The sequence below is a fragment of the Helicoverpa armigera genome, chromosome 1 (assembly GCF_030705265.1).
Source record: "Helicoverpa armigera isolate CAAS_96S chromosome 1, ASM3070526v1, whole genome shotgun sequence".
Lineage (NCBI taxonomy): Eukaryota > Metazoa > Arthropoda > Insecta > Lepidoptera > Noctuidae > Helicoverpa > Helicoverpa armigera.
In genome coordinates, this window is record NC_087120.1 from 15,105,178 (window position 1) to 15,125,881 (window position 20,704).

Sequence of the window (20,704 nt, forward strand, 5' to 3'; positions counted from 1 at the left end):
GTATGTTCGGTTTTGATCAATAAATGCTTCCATTATATGTTGTTTGTTATATATGCTTTGAATATTCTGGAATAAAACTTTAAAATGTTGGTCTTTGTTTTCGAAATGTCCGGTCATCATTGACTTCTTGAAAGGTGTTATTGTTGTGCAGTTCACTTTTCCTATTGGCTGTAGAACCTAAAGTAGTTTCATTTCCGAGATTGATCAGTTGGCCTTCAATGTAAAGTCTGTTGTTTCTTATTACTGCATTTTGTCCCATATTCCGTGCTACTAGCATTTTATCCCGCAGAATCTTTCTCTCGGAACGAGCTTCTTCGTCTAAGTATTCGGAAATATAGAGTCCTGTATTGTGGAACCATTGGTAATTTTGTACGATGTATTTTGCCATTTTCTTACTCATTAGTTCAATAACTAGTGGTCTATTTCGCTTGTGGTATCGTCCGATTCTGTAGGTCTCCTCAATGTAGTCGTATACATCCACACCCAGTATATCCCAGAAAATAGTTCTTATTCTGTCATGTAGATCTTCTTCAGTTTCTCGATAAATTTCTGTAAGGCCATACAATACAATTCTCTTAACATTACTCTCAGACGGTTGTTGTGTCGGTTGTTGCGTCGTGATAGCATTTTTAGCATTTGTTAATGCCTTTAGTTCATTCTTCAAGGTTTCTGTTTTAGATTTTAGTTGTTCTATTTGAACGCTTATATTTTCTATTTCTTTCTTCCTTTGCTCGTTCTGTTTAGCCAAGTTATTAGTTTCAGTTTTAAATTCCTCTCGCAAATTTAATACGGCTTTATTGATTTCGCCCTGGATAATGGTTTTTATTTCAGATACTATCGATATATTATTTTCTTTCAATTTAAGAGATATCATTTCGCTTAAGGTCTGTAGGGATAGGCCATTTCGTTCGCTTTCTATGTTATTTGCTGAAGGTATTGTGTCGCCTATAATACTTATTTCCTCTTCCGATTGAATAGTATCATCGTGACTTTGTTTGCTTGGTTTTCGTCTCAGAGTTACATTTGCTTCTGGAGATATATTGAAAGTAGTTGATACGTCATGTTGTGGTCTTGCTGGAGTATTTGTATTATTATTTTTAGGTTTTTTACACCTGCATTCTTGGCACTCCCAATGTAACTTTTGCTGACTGTTCATTTGGTCATATTTAATTTTTGGGATGTTTGCGCATTCCAAGTCATATGTCTTGTCACAATTTGTACAGCGTAAGTTATTATTGTTTAGTATCATTTGCTCACAACCTGCACATAGCGCCATCTTGTGTTTATTAGTGATAACTCGAACTCTTGAAATAATGTTTCGAGAATCACAAAAAGTGGAGCAGTTGTCGGGGTCCGAACTCGCGCCGCTTTGCACTCGGATAGTCGCGTATTGTAACGAGCCAAGCGACCAATTAGTAAGTACGCCAAAATTGTGGTTTGTATTCTAATAAAAGTCAATATCACCGTTATTTTTCTTTGGATTTGAATTTTGTTTACACTGTTCAAAATGGTTGTTTGTTTCTACTCAAAGTTCACTGTTTTAGTTTAATCACTTTTATATGCGCTTATTAACTAATTTTATTGTTTCTTTGGAACACTGTGTACACTTTTTCGTAGTTTTTAAGCACTTTTAATACAGTTTTGTTGGGAATAAGTTCGTGAGAAGGAAGAAGTGAATAATTGTTTTTGCTGTACGTTATATTTAATATTTTGTTTTAATAACACTTGCACTTATGTTACACACTTTTTACTTCAGTTTTATGTGATATTTAAGGCAGTTTATTCGTTTTTACTATTTTTAATTGTTTAATAACACAGAGCACTTTTTATTTCTTGCGTACCGTCACGCATGCGCCGCGTACCTCCACGCGTACCTCTGGTTGCGGCTAGGGTGCCAGGGTGCCGGGGTGCCGGGGTGCTGGCGGCAGGAGCGGCGCCGAGGGTGGCGCGGCCGCCTGGTGGGCGCGCGGCTATAAGTAAGAGGTGCGCGCGCGCCGGCGAGGTTAGTCGCCGAACGGCAGCGCGTCGCCAGCGGTGTCACCCGCCCCCCCCCTCCGGTGCGTTCCTCCCTACCTGATCCCACACGCACTCGCCTTTCTCACACGATCACCGGCGATTCCCACTTGCGCAACTCGAGTCGAAACTGAAAGGTCGCCGTTATTGGCATTTAAGCGCTCTCTGACATTAGCGTTGCATTTAAATGTGCGATGCAGCTTCCTCGTTGAGCTTCACTGTCGCAACTGTGTGTCGTTGGGAAAGGCGCGTGTGTTGACGTGAACCCTCTGTTGCAGCCGCCGCCCGAGCCCCGGGCCCCGTCGCCATGACCCCCAGGATAGCGCTGTGAGTACCCCACCTACATGTGTACACTACCTTATTCTAAGCTTAACTGTTGTTATAAGGCTGTTTCCACACTACCACTTTCTTATATCAAACCCGATAATTGTTAAAGCAAATTGTTTACAAAACTGCACTTAAACGGTCGCGGACGGAGCGTCTCCGTCAGCAGTCGACTTTCATCTCGTGTGATGACTTACAATTATTGCTGTAGATACGAAGTTATGATATCGCGAACTCATCGATCGATACGACAATAATTCGATCTGATTTCTCGTGTGGAAATCAGGTTTTCATTGCTCAACGGCAGCGAACTGACATCACGAATGAGGGCGCGTATTTCTCAATGAAGGCTGCGAAACATTGCTTTTAAAATATGCACGACTTTGTGCGCATATTGTCTCCCTGAGAGACGCGGGCGCGGGCCGCGGCCGCTGCTCGCGCGCAGTCGCACCTCGGCTTGTAGTCTCGTTAGCATATCGGCGTATTTCATAATCCGCGTATAAATAACTTAATGAACGAGCTATTTCACGTCGCGATAGCAGCCATGTTGCCAATAACCGCAAATGCTAAATGTCCATTGTGTTCTGTCGTCGCTGCGTAAACAATATTATCAGCAAGTTGCGCGGGCGCCGAAGCTTCAACACGATCCGCGACGTTTTCCCCGTTTCATGGTTTTCTCTGAGTACACTCGTTCACGCATGAAGCGTACCCGAAGCTTTCCATTCAAGACAGATTCATTACAGAATAGAGTATTAACTGACAGACTTATTGAGTTTAGAAATTAACTCCACATCGTTCGGTTGATTTCGCAACACCTTATTACATTCACTCTCACACCCGGCGTCATTAAGGCTTGCTTATAGAAAATTCATCGATAAAATATCGTCGAATTAGAGGTAACTGGTTATAGTGATGTAAAGAGCGCTAAGTGACGTTCTGTAATAGTTAGACAAGCTTGTGTGTGTGAGATGAGTGTGATCTAACACGGGCCATTGTCAAAGCTCTCTCTTTGCGACATGTTAACCAGTGGTGCGGATGCGTTACCGGTGTGACGAGTCGCGTCGCTGGCGTGTGCGGTGACCACACTTTAGCATCGCAGATGAAAGCGTTGCTAACTAACCCATGGTCTTTCTGTGGCTTGCGTGCCTTTTTATTGGCGTGCCAATTAAAATAACTATCAATTCCTAAATTGGGACCAATCGATTTGTATGTAGGGTCTTATCAAATACGTTTTGCAAAAAAGTTGTCGAACCAATCTCAGACAGATATTAAAACATTAACATTATCTTAAGGATGACTGTTTTCGGTTTTTCCCAAATAATAAGGGCGAGTTTCTCGAGAATGATATCAAGGTTTCTGTGGCTTGGTTGTCAATTTCGAGGAATTTTGTTTGCGTCGCGATTTGACCTCAGTGGCCTTACGTTTAGCCTGTCTCTTTATGTAGTATAATGTAGCTGTTTCTTGGAATGTAGATGCCTATAGTTACAATTGCCAAAATATGGTAACGTGGCTTTGCTTAAGTTAGTTTGATTAAGTTTTTTAAAAGCTAAACTTGCTTCTTTTGAACACAAAATTCCAAATGATATTAAAAAGAAAATATGAATGTTACGAATTCAAATATGAAGACATTTCATTTAAAAAGGGTCTTCAAATGTTGATAAATAAGAACAAAAAAAGGTTAAAATCAAATCAAGAGTAAAATCATCACATATTTTCAGCGGCTTTGTGTCAAAAGAGATTGAGAGGACTTATATTTAGATACATTTTTGCCCGCCGAGGGTCGAACGTTGACCCTTTTACCATACATTAGGTACCTGCTTTTAAGTGAACTTTATTTCATAAAGATACATTATTTATGAGCTTCAAAGTTTCCAATTCATAGCCCAATATCATCCTCCGAGTCTTTTTCCCAACTATGTTGGGGTCGGCTTCCAGTCTAACCGGACGTAGCTGAGTACCAGTGCTTTACAAGAAGTTTTCATAGTCCAATACTGAAGTAATAATTCTATAAAATGTGTTTATGGTTTTAACATAATTTCTCCCGTTTCGAGCAAGGTCGTATCAAGTCGTAAAGCTTAAGATTGCGTTTGCACGATCACGAAATATTTTTATTGCATTCATAACGAAAGTGAAACAAAACAATTTAAGGTATGTGTTAATGGGTGTGTAACGTATAATAAATAATGTGGCAAAAGACATTATTTAAGTGAAATATAGGCACCTATATAAATGTTAGACAAAAAAGTTTGTTTAATGAAATAATGACGGATAGTCAAAAGTTCTCACAGATTTACCAAAATTAAAATTTCTTTTTGACTTCGAGCAAAAACAATCGTCATTATATTTTACGCAACTAAAACGTATAACTAGCAGGCATTAAATGATTTACATAATATTATCTAACATTTTATTGTGGGCAGATAAGTCATTGTTATGAGGAAAATCGAAAGAAACGTCCTCACTTACGTGTCGAGACAAACAATCGGTTTATGTACCTCACTTCCTAATTAGGTAATATAAAACATTTCTAGATTGCTTTCTCCATAAAACTAACGTAACAACGTACAATGCTAAATTCGTCGGCGTTTCCTACTGAATACAAATAGGAATTTCTCCTTAGTAAGAGATTTTCGATGCGTGGACGATGTGTGAAAAGAAAGTTCATATAACATGGCGGTTACGAGAAGTTATGTCTGTTACATTTCAATAGGTAATCGATGGTCGAGGGAAGATACGTCGCGGATGGTTTGTCGACTGTTTATCACCTTTAGAAATGGCTGTAGCTTTAAGTTTTTTAAAAGTCAGTCATTATTTTGTTGTTTAAATACTCTTTTTATAGAGTACAATTTGGATGTTAAATATATTTGTATTGTTTGGATTAAATGGCAAGTTGATAATTTAGTATATTTTGGAAAAAATCTCGGAAAACTATGAATGATTAAACAATAGAGGAGCTTTTTCTACACGATTTGAAAAGGACTCCACCATTCTAGTTGCTTAAAAATGCATCTGTCTTACAGTTTCACTAAAAACGTCCGTTTAGTGAGAGTAAACAGATTGCATTATATCTCATTAATACTTATATGTTTGGCCTTCACATTAGCAAGCGTTTAGTGAAGATAGCTCCGAGAACCTTTTGTTTTGGATTGAGTCATCACCGCCCAACCGGGCCCACTAGCAACCTAGACCTAATTAGAAAATTAATTAGATATTATACCTATAGATAACTTAGCTACATTCTAATATAGATGTATTATAGATAAGCTACATATACGGATAGGTCATTGACAAAGATTAGAAAGTGTTAAGCAGTGATTTTCAGTTGAAGGTTTTGAAAACTAATTTGAAACTGAAGGCAAATAAGTGTTTGGTATTATGTTTTAATGGTTAGTTTTAGAATAGGAGAATAGGTCACTTATTATTTGGCGTTAATGTTGAAGGTCGAATACCATTCATTACGTGGACTGGTAACAAACTTCATAAATATATTAAGTGCGGTTTATTTACGTATATTTTAAGAGAGCTTTTAGCATAATTTTCATAACGAAGTTATTAAATGATTGCGTTAAATTGATCGCTATTAATATTATTTTATTCAATATTTATTCAAAAGTATTATTCAATGTTTGTTATACCTAAATCATTTTTAAACATTAAATACTCATTATATCTATATAAAAATGAAACGCTTCCCGTTGTCACGACGTAACATGAAAACAGCTTGACCGATTTGGCTGAAAATTAGGGGGGAGGTAACTTAGACCCGTGAGAAGGTTTTAGGATAGTTTTTTTTTTACAGTTTGGCTACGGGACGTGGGTGAAACCGTGGGGCGAAAGCTATATAAAATAATTAAAATACTTTAATCACGTTGACCCTTGCAACATAGAGCTGTCAAAATTCATTTCATGTTAACATTGCTCATTTCAAGTGGTCTATTGTCTCTGCTCGTGCTCCCATTGTCCAGTGCGTGTCGCAACACTTAATTCGTCTGTTGTCTATGACTGTGCCTAGATAGTCGATAGATTTGTTCTTACAACTATTGTAGATTAAAGAGACTAGAGTTTAGATTAGTTTTTGTTGAGACGAAAGGTCGTATTTTGATTCTGTCCATGTAAAATACTTTTGTTTGATGATAAGTATGTTGGTTGGAACCCAAATGTTACTCTTGAAAAGATCTACCTAATCTATATATTTCCAAACGTTTCCAAAATTTTCTTTTCGTACATTTGAAATTTTAAATGGTTTTATCGTCGCTTATAGAACCAAGAAAATTAATCAGATATCTATGTAGTTTTAATTCTCATCCTTCTTGAAAATACTTTCACAGTGTCTTATCACGATTAGGTATTATAACAAAGGCCTTTCGCCTTGTCTATCATAAAATTATAAAAAAAATAGTAAAAATGTATTTTCACTAATAAATATTGCAAGTTATAAGGAAGTTTGAAACAGCAGTGCCAATTCGAAGCAGGTGGTTAATACTATTTTTATTGGTTCGTGGTGGCTAATAAATAATAACCTATAATCAGTGCGAGCATTACTTACTTCCAATAAATGTAACCAGTGGTTTATTATGCTAATAAATACACATTTAATTGTTACTTACAATCAGTCAGTATAACTTCGCGTATTTATTGTACTTACGTTCATAAACTTGTCGTATTTAATTTAGCAATAGTACTTCCACGTTTCGCTAATTATATACTTAATAATAATAATTAAAAATATATTTCCTTAATAAATTTCTCGAATTTCTACGATGCTTTCTGCTTTAAAATCAGGCTGTTCTGACTTTGTTTCATATTACAATTGACATAAAAATACATAGTAATCCATATACTAAACATTTTCTTGTTTGTACCCTAAATTATCTGAAACTGCTGAACCGATTTGAAAAATTATTTCACTGTTGTAAAGCTCTCTCTTCCCGAGTAACTGCCTGAGTACTGCCGCAGCTGAAACTAAAAAAAGAAACTGAAACTGAAAATTAAAAGAATAATAGTTATTTTGTCGCCATTTATAATTCCACCTTGTGGCCTATTTCGCCACGTACCTTATTTGCTTACATATATGTATATATGCGCCGTCTGGGCGTCTGTTTATGCATCCGGATGTCCGGCAGTGTCTGGGTGAGTTTCCCCGGACGGGAGCAAACGTAACGTCCGCCGCAACATCCAACTAGACGCACGGCAAAATGCCTGAACCAGTTTTAGTTTTAAAACGCTTCTGAACAGTCTTTAGAACAGTTCTGTGGCAGTCAATTGTTTTGCGAGCTATGTACTTCTACTGTTATGTGAATCTTCCCTTTTGGGAGCTATGGTCATTTAAATAAGGTCCAAATTAGACTGATAAGGTAAACAGGAAAATTCAATAGTTTCTTACATTTTCTTTCGATAGTAATTGAGTGTTTAAAAACCATTATTAAAAGATTTGTATGGTATTTTTTTTCAACCAAAAATTATGCAAAGTGACTTGTAGAATAATTAATGTATTTCCAAATGTTGGTGACAGAGCTAGTCGGGCGAGGTGCGCAGGCGCCGCTGTCCGTCTGTTGGCCTTCACTTTCGCTTTTTATGTGTGAATCTCGCTAAAGCCCATCGCACACACCCGACTTACGTAACTTGTGACAATCGCGATTGTTCACACGATGTCCTTTGTAAGACGGGATAAAAACATAGTTGCATTCACATATACTATTACTTAACTACTAACGGCTGAAAAACAATGATCAGTTTCTAAACAATGTTACTGAAATTCAGCATTTATCATTTCATACACAGTAGATTTTGTCAATTAAAAGATGGATGGATTGCCTGAAAGGTGACATGAATAAGGAGAGAGTGAGTGTCAGTTTGACGAGTGACAGGGGAAAATGGAAGAGGATGACATATTGCGCCGACCCCAAATAAAATTGGGAACAAGGCAGGAAGAAAAGAGAGATTTTGTTCTTACATTTTGACTATAGTGAAGTTAGTAAACCAACTTCATTAGACGCAAAGTTATTTGATGAAAACGATATTATAAAATGTTGCAGCACAGTTGGCTATGCTTAATTGCCTACAGCTATGTAGCCGTAACCGGTTAGAAATTAGCAAATTAAATTAGTCGGTAATAATTCTTAACAATTAGGCCTAAAGTTACACGTGTTACAAAAATAATTTATCGATGTTATAAGTTATCGTTTTGATTTATAAGTTGGTATTTATTTAACACCACGTAATTGTATATGTAAATGAAAAATTACAAACATCCAAATTGAAAATTTATTTTTCCTTCTTTTTGGGAAGTCGGTTAAACATGTATTTCATCTTCAATGGTCTGACCAAAAACTGGTAAAAAATATAGTTTTTTTTTAGAATCGAAACACCAAAATATGTTTGGTCTCTCAAGAACTCAAATATTCTTTCTTTTTGGGAGGTCGTTTCATCATTCATCATCATTTCATCTTCAAAATCCCGTACAAAAATGGTTAGATTTTGTAAAAATATTTTCTCATTTAAATATTTCTGTCTCTCTAAAATCTCATCAAAGAACTGGTTTTCAAAACCTGACTGGTAGTTCCGTCTTCTGACCACCGATATCTGGTTGTCAACAGTTGTAGTCTGTAGCTGTGACGTAGCTGCGCCCGCGTCTTACATCCGACAACTTTCGCTGTCGCCGACAAATGAAAACAAATTCTGCTATCATCACATGCATTCTTGTAGAACTGTAGATCGATCGTAAGCAAAGAGAAGGTTTTTATCGATAAGTTTAAAAATAACTTACCTATAATATCATTGTTTTTTGTGTAAAAAGAGCATTATTGTTCATTATTATTTGTAACGTTTTTCAACTCATGAAGGTTTTCAGAGAGGATTGGACTAAATACAGCCGTATTTTTTCCTCGTTACTACTCGTATTATTTTAAATACGAAAGTAATTACATATTTACTGAACCAATTTGAATGTTTGGTACATAGTACAAGCCTGAGGAAGAAATTGTACAAAATGAAGTAGGTAATAAACGATTAATTTATTATAATTAAAGAAAATAGGCTACTTTTTATACCTTCGTGATGCGGAATGGAACCACGAAAAATACCTAGTTATTTTATTAAACAGTACAGATACATACAAACTTTAAAAGTCAAATAAAATTACAGTTCCACACGCTATCGGCATTTAATATATTATCGTCATTTATTGGCTTTCTCTATGTGAAAACAAATAGCTAAGTTATGTAACATACCACGTGATGTACGAAATGAGACGGGAGGTCGTCAAGATGTGAACTTTTATTTTAATATAATTATTGATGTAGACTCTCTTGATATTAGATATTATTATAATAGAATGCTAATTTTGTTAATCTTCTTAATTTTCTAACTGTGTTATACTGATCGCCATACAGAGAGATTTGTAATCCATTTGGATTCAAGCTCTCACAAATCATATCTATCAAAAGTTAGAAGTTAGTTTGTTACACTTGATGTTCTCCAGAAGATGCTTGATCATGAGAAAATTACTTCCCGCAACTGGATAAAAAGTAACTTATGTTCTTTCTCAGGCTTCACACTGTCTGAGTACAAAATATCATTTAAATCGGTTAAAAGTATCGGCATAAACGCCACACAGAAAGATAGAGTTTTCTACTACTTGCATTTATAAAATAAGTAATGAATTTACTTACACACATTAGTTTATAAATACTATAGCCCTTTTCAAGATTACCTTTACACTTTTAGACATTTTCTCCATCATTAAGTTACTGCATTGTGGCTTGATCACAAAGCATCTAAGTATTGCTAATGTCCCTTCTCGGTAAGGAGATAAAGCTGCCCTAATGAATACCACGTAACGATGTAAACTGTGTGGGCAGTGACATTGACAAACGTAATAAATGTATTCTGCTTAGTAGATAGTACCACAGATAATACCTTTATAGTTTGCCATCAAATATTGCCTGGATTTTTTGCCTCGTCTTGCAAGTAAATATGTGTTTCTTGGAAAAGCCATAATATATTCAAAAACCTGACAAAAAATGTAACAGATTGTAGTAGTAACTTGGGAGAAGTCATCAGATAGACGAGCTCAAATGATAAATAATTACCAGGGCAGAGGAAATATGAACATATCGAAAGCTTGTAACATGATCTTGCATTAAAATCTTATGAAGAGCAATTGGAGACCATTTTCAGGGGAGAGAAGATATTAACTGTAAAAAAAAAAACAAAGTTGCTAATAAATAATTGACTTTCTAGCACAACATATTGTATTGACTAACACGCCTGTCATTACATTTCTACACACTGTTAGCACACAATATCTTGATACGAACAATCGCGTTAGATGCTTACACTCTATAAGTTGATATGTCAATGTCAGCTGGTTCCGACTGGTCACGACCTAGCAACGTTGCTGGACCAGTGAGGGGGGGGGAGGGGGGTAAAGATCCACTCGCTGGACAATGGTCATCTACTTTCAAACCACTCTTTATGTGTAAGCGGATATTTTTGGTATCCAATGTCATGTCGACAACTATTAATTGAATGTTACTGCTAAAAATTATAAAAATAGGTAAAAAAAACCTGTTATTTTTTGTAAATAATACAATAGTTATATTCCCAAAGCTAATCGTTTAGTCAATTTCATTAGCTACACATAAGCTTCAGCCTTTTAAGTCGGTGACGACATTTAAACAAACGAAGCCCTGTCGCAACACAAATACTTCTTTATTTCAGTAACCAATTTATTAGTTACGGCCCGAGATTGATTTCATTCGGAATGTGCATAAAGTTGCCAATAAATGTATGTGGCAATGCACTTGCTTACTTGTATGCAGACGTGGTGAATTATTGTCTGATTGCTCGCTACGGAATGCACAATGATAGCCCGGTACTATTTTTCCTTGTGCTGAAACTTCACATTCTTATTTATTAATTTATGCATGCTCAATTGTTTTATTGTAACTGATTGTATGTACTTGCAGGCACGAGCTTAGCACGTGCTTTCAACACAAGACTTACTTTAACCTACTGCTGGAACCGGCTTGGCAACAACATTAGCTTACGAGTCCATTTGACGCAACATTTAATTTTAATAGTTTCAGCGCGGTGAGGCTTGTAGCGATAAATTGCAGGGGCATTTTTCTCGGCACGTGCACCTTCTTAACAATGGTTGGCTGTAAAATGATAGAATCGATGGTGTGTGGCAACACCACGCAGGCATCAATGCGCCAAAAATGCGGTCAGCTCTGATGCCGTGTCGCGAGTGTACTTATAAACAAGCTCTGCCTGAAGCACTGCGTGTATAATCGTCAAACTCCGTTACATAAATATGAGACTTTTGTTTGATTGTTCACGACAGTACATCGATCTTACATACGACGTGGTCGATCATTCAAACAGTGCATTTTCACCGCACCATCAACAACTCTCGATTCATTATTTGTTATTCGTGACTGGCAACTATTAGAAAATGTATGATAATGTAATATCGACGGCATATTGGACTTCTGTGCCGGATACAGCGAAAGGGAAGCGGCTAATTACTGACGAACATAATAATTGTCTGTTCGTGTTTCATAATGCTTTTAGGGACTGATACGAATCTACTTTTGAGTCATGAAGTTTCCATTTTAGTGTAACGAGACGTTCGCTTCCGCCAAACTACCGTCACGACGCAGTTTTTCCTAAATAAGCTCTTGTAGAATTCGTCAGCTCGCGCGTTCCTTTGAAACAAGGCTCTATTCAAATACTAACGACATTCATTTCGTGACATTTTGAAGCCGAGCAGTTTCTTATTCGGCAGGTTTTACAAGTTACTTAATATTTTAATAACACATTTCATGTTCCAAGATGATTTTGAATGCGGTAAAAATGTAAAACTCTGTGATATTTTGAACTATAAAATACATTATGCATATGAGTGTAGACGCTCCGGGGAGCGTACATTCTAACTCAATATTTTGCATACATACATCGCTGTTAATAATAGCTAACAGTATTTGCGCAAATACACACATATTATATCATTGGTTTCGTCAGATCAGTTTGCGCATCATGCGGAGAAAACGCTAAAAGCGTGTCATAATAAAGTGACATTGGATTAACATGATTGCATCAGTGACATTAAGTGCGGGGTCCGGGTTCGAGCCCCGGCCGGAGAACGCGTCAACGCGAACATAATCGGATATTTATGTGCGTCTTCGAATTTTGTAAGCATCACTTTCGGCTTCAACCAGTTTCACTTTCCTGCCGATGACCTTTTGTGGAATGCGAAGTGAGATAACGGATGAATAAAACATCGCCGATTAGTTATATGGCTGGTTATCGGCGTACGGTAATATTTGCCACGAGTAGCGTCGGCGAGCGAGCTCCTATGAGTGCATGCACTGGTGTTGCTGCAGGCGGATGCAACATCTCCACTTTCTAGGCAAACCGCTGTAGCAACGCGGGGGATTTAACCTTTATCTATTGCATAGTGTGGTGTCGCAACCTCTCAAGTCGGCGGGAGATTCCCAGTAATGAGTGGCGATGTGGTCGGCGGCAGTGACGCGGTCGCCGCCCGCTGGATCGCAGTTTTTTGACCTTGGCTCTTTCTATGCCCATGATCCGCGGCGACTGTTACGAAACACAAGCACGGCGCGCGATGAAGTGCCTGCAGCGTGTGAGATATGACCGCCACACTTGAACCACTCGCTGGAGTTCACCAGTATAATATATTCTGGCCATGTTTGGAACAAACCTATGATTGCGGTCAGCTGTTGACCCGGCGCCGAGCGGTAATCACTGATTGACAGCTACAATTAGCAGCTTGAAAGTAATCGGGAGTAGGAAGCGAATCGAACCGTGGAATCTGGCTTCGAAGCGACAACTCGTTGTGCTATTTGAAGATGATTTACATTTAAAATATTCGATACTTTTTGTGAGGTTTTAAAAGGGTGCGCCGTCAGTCACGGTACCTACGCATGAGCGGTTCCTGTTTACGAAACATGTTTTATGCGCGGCATTGTGGTAAAAGTTGATTTTCTGCTTGGGAAGCGTAGGTATTTAGCAAGAAATACTTGGACCTTGATGCGGTTTTCGAGCCCCCAAAGGCTGTAGCGATCAACGCCTTTAACTTACTTAGTTGCTGAAAATCAAGAGGTTTTGTTTGCAGAGCTTTTCTATTTTATTTGTTTGGATTCCGAGAGAGTGGCGCGTGATTCAGAGGCACAGGATTATACATTCTGTCGCGGTGTGACGGCAATATGTTGGTGTCAGCCGCGGACGCCGCGGGCACCGCACTTGAGATTCCGCGCATGCGCACGCCGCGATCCGCGACCCAAGTATACCCGCTCACTTCACCATTAAACTTTATAAATTATATTTATATACATTACTATTTATAAACCTCTAGGCGTACTTCATTTTTATGCAAAATTCCACTTGACAATCTACATTGTTGACTTAATGCGCCCCGACTAGTTTTCAATGAAGGCGTTTGGAAATTAATCGAATGGTTCTTTAAAATCAGAAATGCTGTAAAATTGGCTTCGCTGGCTTAAAGGTTAAGGCTTTAGATGAGCTGGGCATAACTAGAGACTCTAATGACCTACTAACATTTCAATTGCCAAAAGTCTTACATTATGTGACATTTACTTATGTTAAATAATTATGAACCTTATATACTTGGTTAGAGTTTCATAAACGGGATTTTGCTTAGCGACTAATACCGTGCTTGCGAGGTTTATGAGTCGAAACAAAAACGCTGTTTGCAGTAATTAACACAGTGACCCAAAGCTGATAGTATTACGCACATTAGCACACGAGTAATGTTATGCTGTGCTGTTAGATAATAACTTTAATTAAATCTTCTGTTTAGACATGTTACAATAAACACGGTGGACTAAAATACTGGCCAAATTATTATACTTAATTTTTCATTCCAGTGAAACATTTTGCTCATGGAAACAATCTAACTTTCTTTCCTTTTTCTTTCAAATTAATTGTTCAGTTCCTCTATCATTACAGCAGAATATATAGACGTACAGATAGACAGACATTAGCATTTACAACAATAGCAAGGATATCATTGTTTCGCTACATGTTACGTTCACTATAAAACGTTTTTATTAATAGTTTAGCCGCATATCTTGGATCTACATCGAGATCCCTACTTCCCTGATTAGGCTATCAGTTCAAAAATTACTTTAAAATTGCCTTTTGTTTGAACCATTGTGTATGACAATCGTAGTCACGTATCTGCGTTCATTGTCTCGATCGATTGTATGCGTGGATAATCTACGAACTGACAACGCCCCGTGGCACCACTCGCGAGTTTAGCGTTCCAACCACGACTTCTAATTCTACGTGATCGCCATCCCACCACGCCTAGGGTTGACGAACTATAGTACCGTTTGATACGAGCTACGTGACAACGCAATGTGATGACAGTTAAGCTATGACTGTCACGGAATAATATTAATTAACTACCGAGCTATTGTTGAAACGTTGCCCAAAATGTTAGTCATAGGTTGACCTTTACATAATATTATTTGTGGATACAAATCGATTTGATGACTCAATGGCAATTAACGGATTAAATACCATATCGATATATGTACATATACGAGTAAGTGAGTTAGCTAGCTAGCGTATTCTGGAATTCAATTCTCTCAGTAATGGAGTATTACGATAATTCGCACGTCACACTTGGCCGATGCCTGTTATTTTCTCTTCTCGATGTTTATCATTATTACGTTGTCACTCGGCGCTTATTCATTGCCATATAAATACTGCAACTATTTCGTGATTGTCCGATTTGAAAGTGCGCTGAGTAAACTCGCGTTACCCTTTCGATTTCGTTTCGTATTCACGTATGATCCGTTACGTCTAAGTGGTGCACGTTGCTAATTTTAATGGTTTTAAGAGAGTTCGTGGTTAAGATGTCGAATCGTGATTCATCGAATGGACATTTGATATTGTCGATATTTTGTTTGTGTGTGTTGTTGTTGGCAGGAGTGAAAGAGCGAGCCTGAGTGGGTAAATAGGCGATTGATTACGCGCACATATTTGGGCCGCGGCGACGTTCACCGCGGTGACCTCGGGGGCGGACCTTGCGCCGGGACGCGGGTGCGCTCGCGTCGCCTTCACGAGCCCACTTTATACTTCCAATATCGAACATGCTCTTGAAATATGAATGCACTCGATAAATCACCAATTTTCGCTACGGTCACTTTCCGTGTTCCGTTAATTACCTACCTATGTGACATTTTAAATAGGTCTCCTTGAAATTGCAGCTCGATTTAAAGTTGCTCTAATTTAGTCGCAATAAAACATCCAACCACGCAAACGCAAAATATTATTTAGAAAAAAATGAAGTTCTTACATAATTAATGACTAAAACAAATATTTTATCACTCGAGCGAACTCTATTTCAATGTAATATTTACGAAATGGCAACAATTACTCCAAAATTTGAGTTGCATTGCGAACAACGCACAACGCGTAACCGGGCTAGTATAATGTCGACCTGGAACTTGCGAAATCCACTAAATATTTTGGGCAAGCCTTTCTCAATAATATTTGCGTTTATTGTAACCCTGAACACTGATATCAACAGATTAACTGGACATAAAATACTTTCTAATAATAGGCGCAGAAAATCGTGATTTTGAATTTATGCGCATAGGATTTATATAGCAACTTATATGAATGATGATAATTAGAGATATTGAACATCTTCAGCTGTCGTTACGGGTAGTCAGATAGTCAGAAGCCAGTAAGTCTGACAAACTGTCTTACCAAAGGGTATCGGGTTGCTGGGGTAACTGGGTTGAGGAGGTCAGATAGGGCAGTCGCTCCTTGTAAAACACTGGAACTCAGCTGTATTCGTTAGACTGTAGGCCGACTCCAACATAGTTGGGAAAAGGTTCGGGATATGATGATGATGATGTATGAGAGTTATAAATCAACTTGTGTGAGTGTTAACACTAGTGTTAATTAGCTAAGATTCCATGACACTTAGTAATAACAACCGATTAACATCACAAGGATCTATTTAGAATACAATGTAATACAAAGTGGGAATTGCGTGTGAGGTGACAGATTTACTTGTCGACTAAACTAATTATAATTGATTTATCTCTTTACAATGTCTTCCTTTTAACGGGTAACACCTCTATATAATTATATTAACAGTTGTTCCTCGCAAGTTTCACCTTCGTCTCGGAGGAACTTATCCCCGCACCCGTATAAAATGTACCTACCTAATGCTACCCAAGGATAGTCCTGCAGTGAAAGAATTTTAAATCGGTCAGTACTTTGGGGCCTTTAGAGTAAAAAAAATCTTCTTTATAAAATTAGTTCAGATAAATCTAGTAAAAAAATCTCTTTCATAAGACAATTATTTATAAGGCTTTGGTCCAATGAAAACCTCAATCCTTACAGTCGTTCGCTCACGATATCTTTCAGCAATACTTAGATGGCTAAAAACATTTCGTGTGTTAATGTTTAGAGAAATTCCTAATGTACTTTCAATAATCAAAATTCATAGCAGCGGTCATGGTGTTTAATTAAAACCTGATAGTTATATAAACTTTTATACATAGATAAAAAAACATGTATTATTAAGATCCGGGTCTGTCTGAGTCACTCTTAATTTCATGTCTTACGTATAAATATGACATTAATTGTCTATTAATACCTACAAAGTTTTTCCATATGTCAAGTTTTGATTAAATTATTTATTTTATTTTATTTTAACATTCGATGCGCATCGTGAATTCATCCACTCGTAAAATCGAAACGTGTTTCAAATTACGTAAAATCTTGTTATCAATTTGTTAAATCTATGTTCTACCTAATCCACAGTTATTTATAGTCAAAGAGAAAAAAACACAACCAAATCTGTTATATATACTTAGTAGGTTCTAAATGTTTCCAGTAGTTCCATCCGCGTCCCAAAAGAACAAGATAGAAAGGAGCCTTCTTCATTCTTCAGGGTCCAAATCATTGTGTACACAATTTCATTTAAATCAATTCAGTAGTTTTATCGCAAGAGACAGGCAAAGTTACTTTTTTATTTGTAATAGGAACCTATCAGTAAGGACATTCAGGATTTAGTACCTAATTCGCTCATTTACCCCCTACTACTATTATCTCTATAACACCCATACCGTCAATTGCACTAAGCTAAGCTGCATTAAAATTAAATCTATTGCTGACACTTATTATCTTGTTGACAAAGAAAGAGTCAGCAATAGATTTAAAGAAGCTTTAACTTTAATGGAGCTTTGTGCAACTGACTGATAACGTTACATACCATAATTTAATTAGTACATTTTGCCATAATCGCCATTCAAACTCATTCCGGCAACAACAGTTCGTACTCGTATCCGTTTGCACAAGGTATCAGTTTCATTGCGGGTATTTATTACTTGCAGTTCAACCGAACTGACGAAATGCGCTCATTTACTCGCAAAGCTAATAACTTTGTTATAAACGTGCATTACCGAAAGAGAAAACTGTTGAAAACGTGCTGTTTGGAATTTTGGCGAATATTCTTTGTGAATTGAGTTTTTGTAACGTAGGTAGGATTTTGTATTTATAAGGATCTTTATATTATTATTTTGTATTTTCTACCTATTATACCTATAAGTACTCCCAATTTTCCGCGATCTCATGTGAAATATTTTTTCAGATCGATTTAGTAGTTTCAGAGCCTTTACAAACAAACAACCAAAAACATGGCTTCCTCTTTTGGAGAGTAAAAATAATAGTTTTTAGATTTTATATAACGTTTCTGTAAGGATTAAGCGAAGCTCATACTATAATTAATTGATTGAAATCTGCCCAAACTTACCGTTTACGACTACGTTAAATACTTGTTATACCCAGTTATTATATTAATTACATTCATCAGTACTATTGCCACTATATTCTCTACATACTTATCTATCCGTTTCCTCCCAACATGCTGTCTATGGTAAACGCTTGTTATTCCTAGTACCCTTACCTGCGCATACGACGGCAGTTGGACTAACGTGACGCCGCTATTTGTCAACGTTCTCAAGCGAACACATGAGCTGAATTAAACATTTTTAAAATATGGTTTGTTGTGGATATAGCCACGGAACTTCTGAAATATAAGTCCTGTTAATTTTTCATAAATTACTTACATTAATAAAATATTTGGAAGACGACTCAATAATGAAAACCTAATCAAATGTTCAGCAGTTGATCTGAACCTCGGCGATTTTTTTTCAAAGTGGTCCAGCAGTTTCTAAGATTAGCGCGTCAATAGAAACTGTTCAGCTTCATGATTAGTAAGTACCTATTATAATTATCATCATCATCCTAAACTATCCAATAGATCCTTATATTTGATATTATCAAGTTACATTTTTGTGTTTCTTCCAATCTCTGATTTCACATGCAAAACAACTTTTGCCTTCAAGGTAAGTCCAGTGAGTGACAACGAAAACTCACATGATAGTTACAAGAGACCTATTATAATACAATTTGGCGCGACCTGCCGCTACAAATGCTCTTACCTAACTAGGTGCAATCCAAATTGCACCTATCAGATGTTCCACACGCCTGCGCTTTGGCACCTTTGCAAATATCTCGTAATATGTGAACTGTGAGCTCGGTTTTGCACGCTAATGTCAAAGTGACGTACATATTTTATAATAGGTGCATGAAACCAACATATTAATTGATGTTGAAACAGTACCAAAATAAAGTGAAATGAAAGGAAATTTATTTATTTCAATATACAACGATACATTGTAACATGGTCGATAGAATAAAAATATGGTCTCACTATATTCGACCTATAGTTTAATCATGCAAATATTTTAAGTTCTTGCAATGCAAACTGGTTAATTTGCAACAAAATAGCATGAAGTAGAACGTTCATGGCTAGTTTCTGTAAAAAAAAGATGTTTCTTGAAATAAAAGGTTAAAAAACTAATGGTTTCTTGTTAACTATACATAGATTTTCCCCTACAAACCACAATTTAATGTTTTCCTGTGAATATTTCAAAGTTTTTAAGTCGACATTTGTATCATCATCGACCTATAGTCCTTGAGCCGGTTGCGAGATCCGTAAACCACAACCTAGATAGTCTTGTATACCTGCAGACAAATCTATACTGATATTATAAAGCTCTAGAGTTTGTATGTTTGTTTGGACGCGCTAATCTCTCGAACTACTGGACCGATTTGAAATTTTCTTTCAGTTTTTAATAGCATATTTATTGAGGAATTCTCCGAGCTACTTTTTAACCAGGTGCACGGAGTAATTCACTAATTTGAAAAAATATTTAAATTGAACCCTGAACGGGGTTTTCTATACTTATATAATAAACAGGGCATATTTTTTTGTTTATTTGTATCCTATAGGCTCCGAAACCGATTTGAGAAATTCACTGTTGGAAAGCTTCACTATTCCCGAGTAACATAGGCTATATTTTACCGCGTAAAAACGGGTAATAGACGAGCCTGTATAAGCTTTTTATCCGTATTGTGAGAAGTAGCACTCTAGGGACGCGTGTAACCAGCCTGTAAGTCATAAACTTTAAATACCTGGTTTCTACAGCTCAACTAACCTTAAGTTAGTTACGTCGCTTAACTTTATTGACACCAACAGCGGTAATTAAAAGTAAGCAACTCAATTAATGTTACTAAACACTAGTATTCAAAGATGTTTTGAAAATGCTAATCAAATGCTTTGCGGTTTTCGAAACCACGATGCCTTCGACATTTTGGCTTCGAGTATGATTGAAATATCAATTTGACATGGCATGGATATTTGATAATACATCAATAAGGGATTATACATGTTACCACAGATTTTTGGAACCCTAAAATGGCAAAATAAGCTTTAGTTTCATCTCTACTGCTTTCGTAGATGCGGAAAGAATTCGTTGCGTTCTCACGCCAAAACAACTGACGCGATTTACATGAAAGGTACACAAATAGTCTTAGATATTGTAAAAAGGATAGACAGACTCCTTTTACCCGGTTGCAGATAGGGATTCTCCCAGGAAGTGAGTGAAACGAAACAGCAAATATTTTAAATTAACTCAAAGCTCTTGAGACTTGACAAAGGTCTTGTTAAAGCGACGACAAATGGCATAGGTTTTCGGAAACTGTCGACAACTTTTCCAATGTCATTTGATATATCTAAGTATACACTAACAAATAGCGAAGGTAACTCCTATATTATGAACGTGTGGGAAATAAAGTCCGTCCTTGACCTCCTCGCTATAGTCCCACGGATAACAATCACCAGCGTCCAACACCACGCAGGTTTCCCTCTGAACCAGTTTTCCACCGGTTTTCTGTCACCTCATTGAATATATTGCTGTACATATTAATGTGACCACTTTTATTTAAA

The 20,704-nt window shown here is 37.0% G+C and overlaps 1 protein-coding gene across 3 annotated transcripts in view; it reads left to right on the plus strand.

Annotated features, from left to right (window-relative positions):
* The first annotated feature begins 1,978 nt into the window (after positions 1 to 1,978).
* Positions 1,979 to 20,704, plus strand: part of LOC110373861 (uncharacterized) — a 30,311-nt gene continuing 11,585 nt past the window's right edge. The window contains exons 1-2 of one of the 3 annotated variants that reach the window (XM_049839217.2): positions 1,979 to 2,057; positions 2,292 to 2,340. In XM_049839217.2, coding sequence (XP_049695174.2) covers positions 2,321 to 2,340 — 20 coding nt within the window. In that variant the 5' untranslated portion in view covers positions 1,979 to 2,057; positions 2,292 to 2,320. Of the gene's footprint in view, positions 2,341 to 20,704 lie in introns of all 3 variants that reach the window. The other 2 variants (XM_021331278.3, XM_021331279.3) reach the window with 2 other exon arrangements.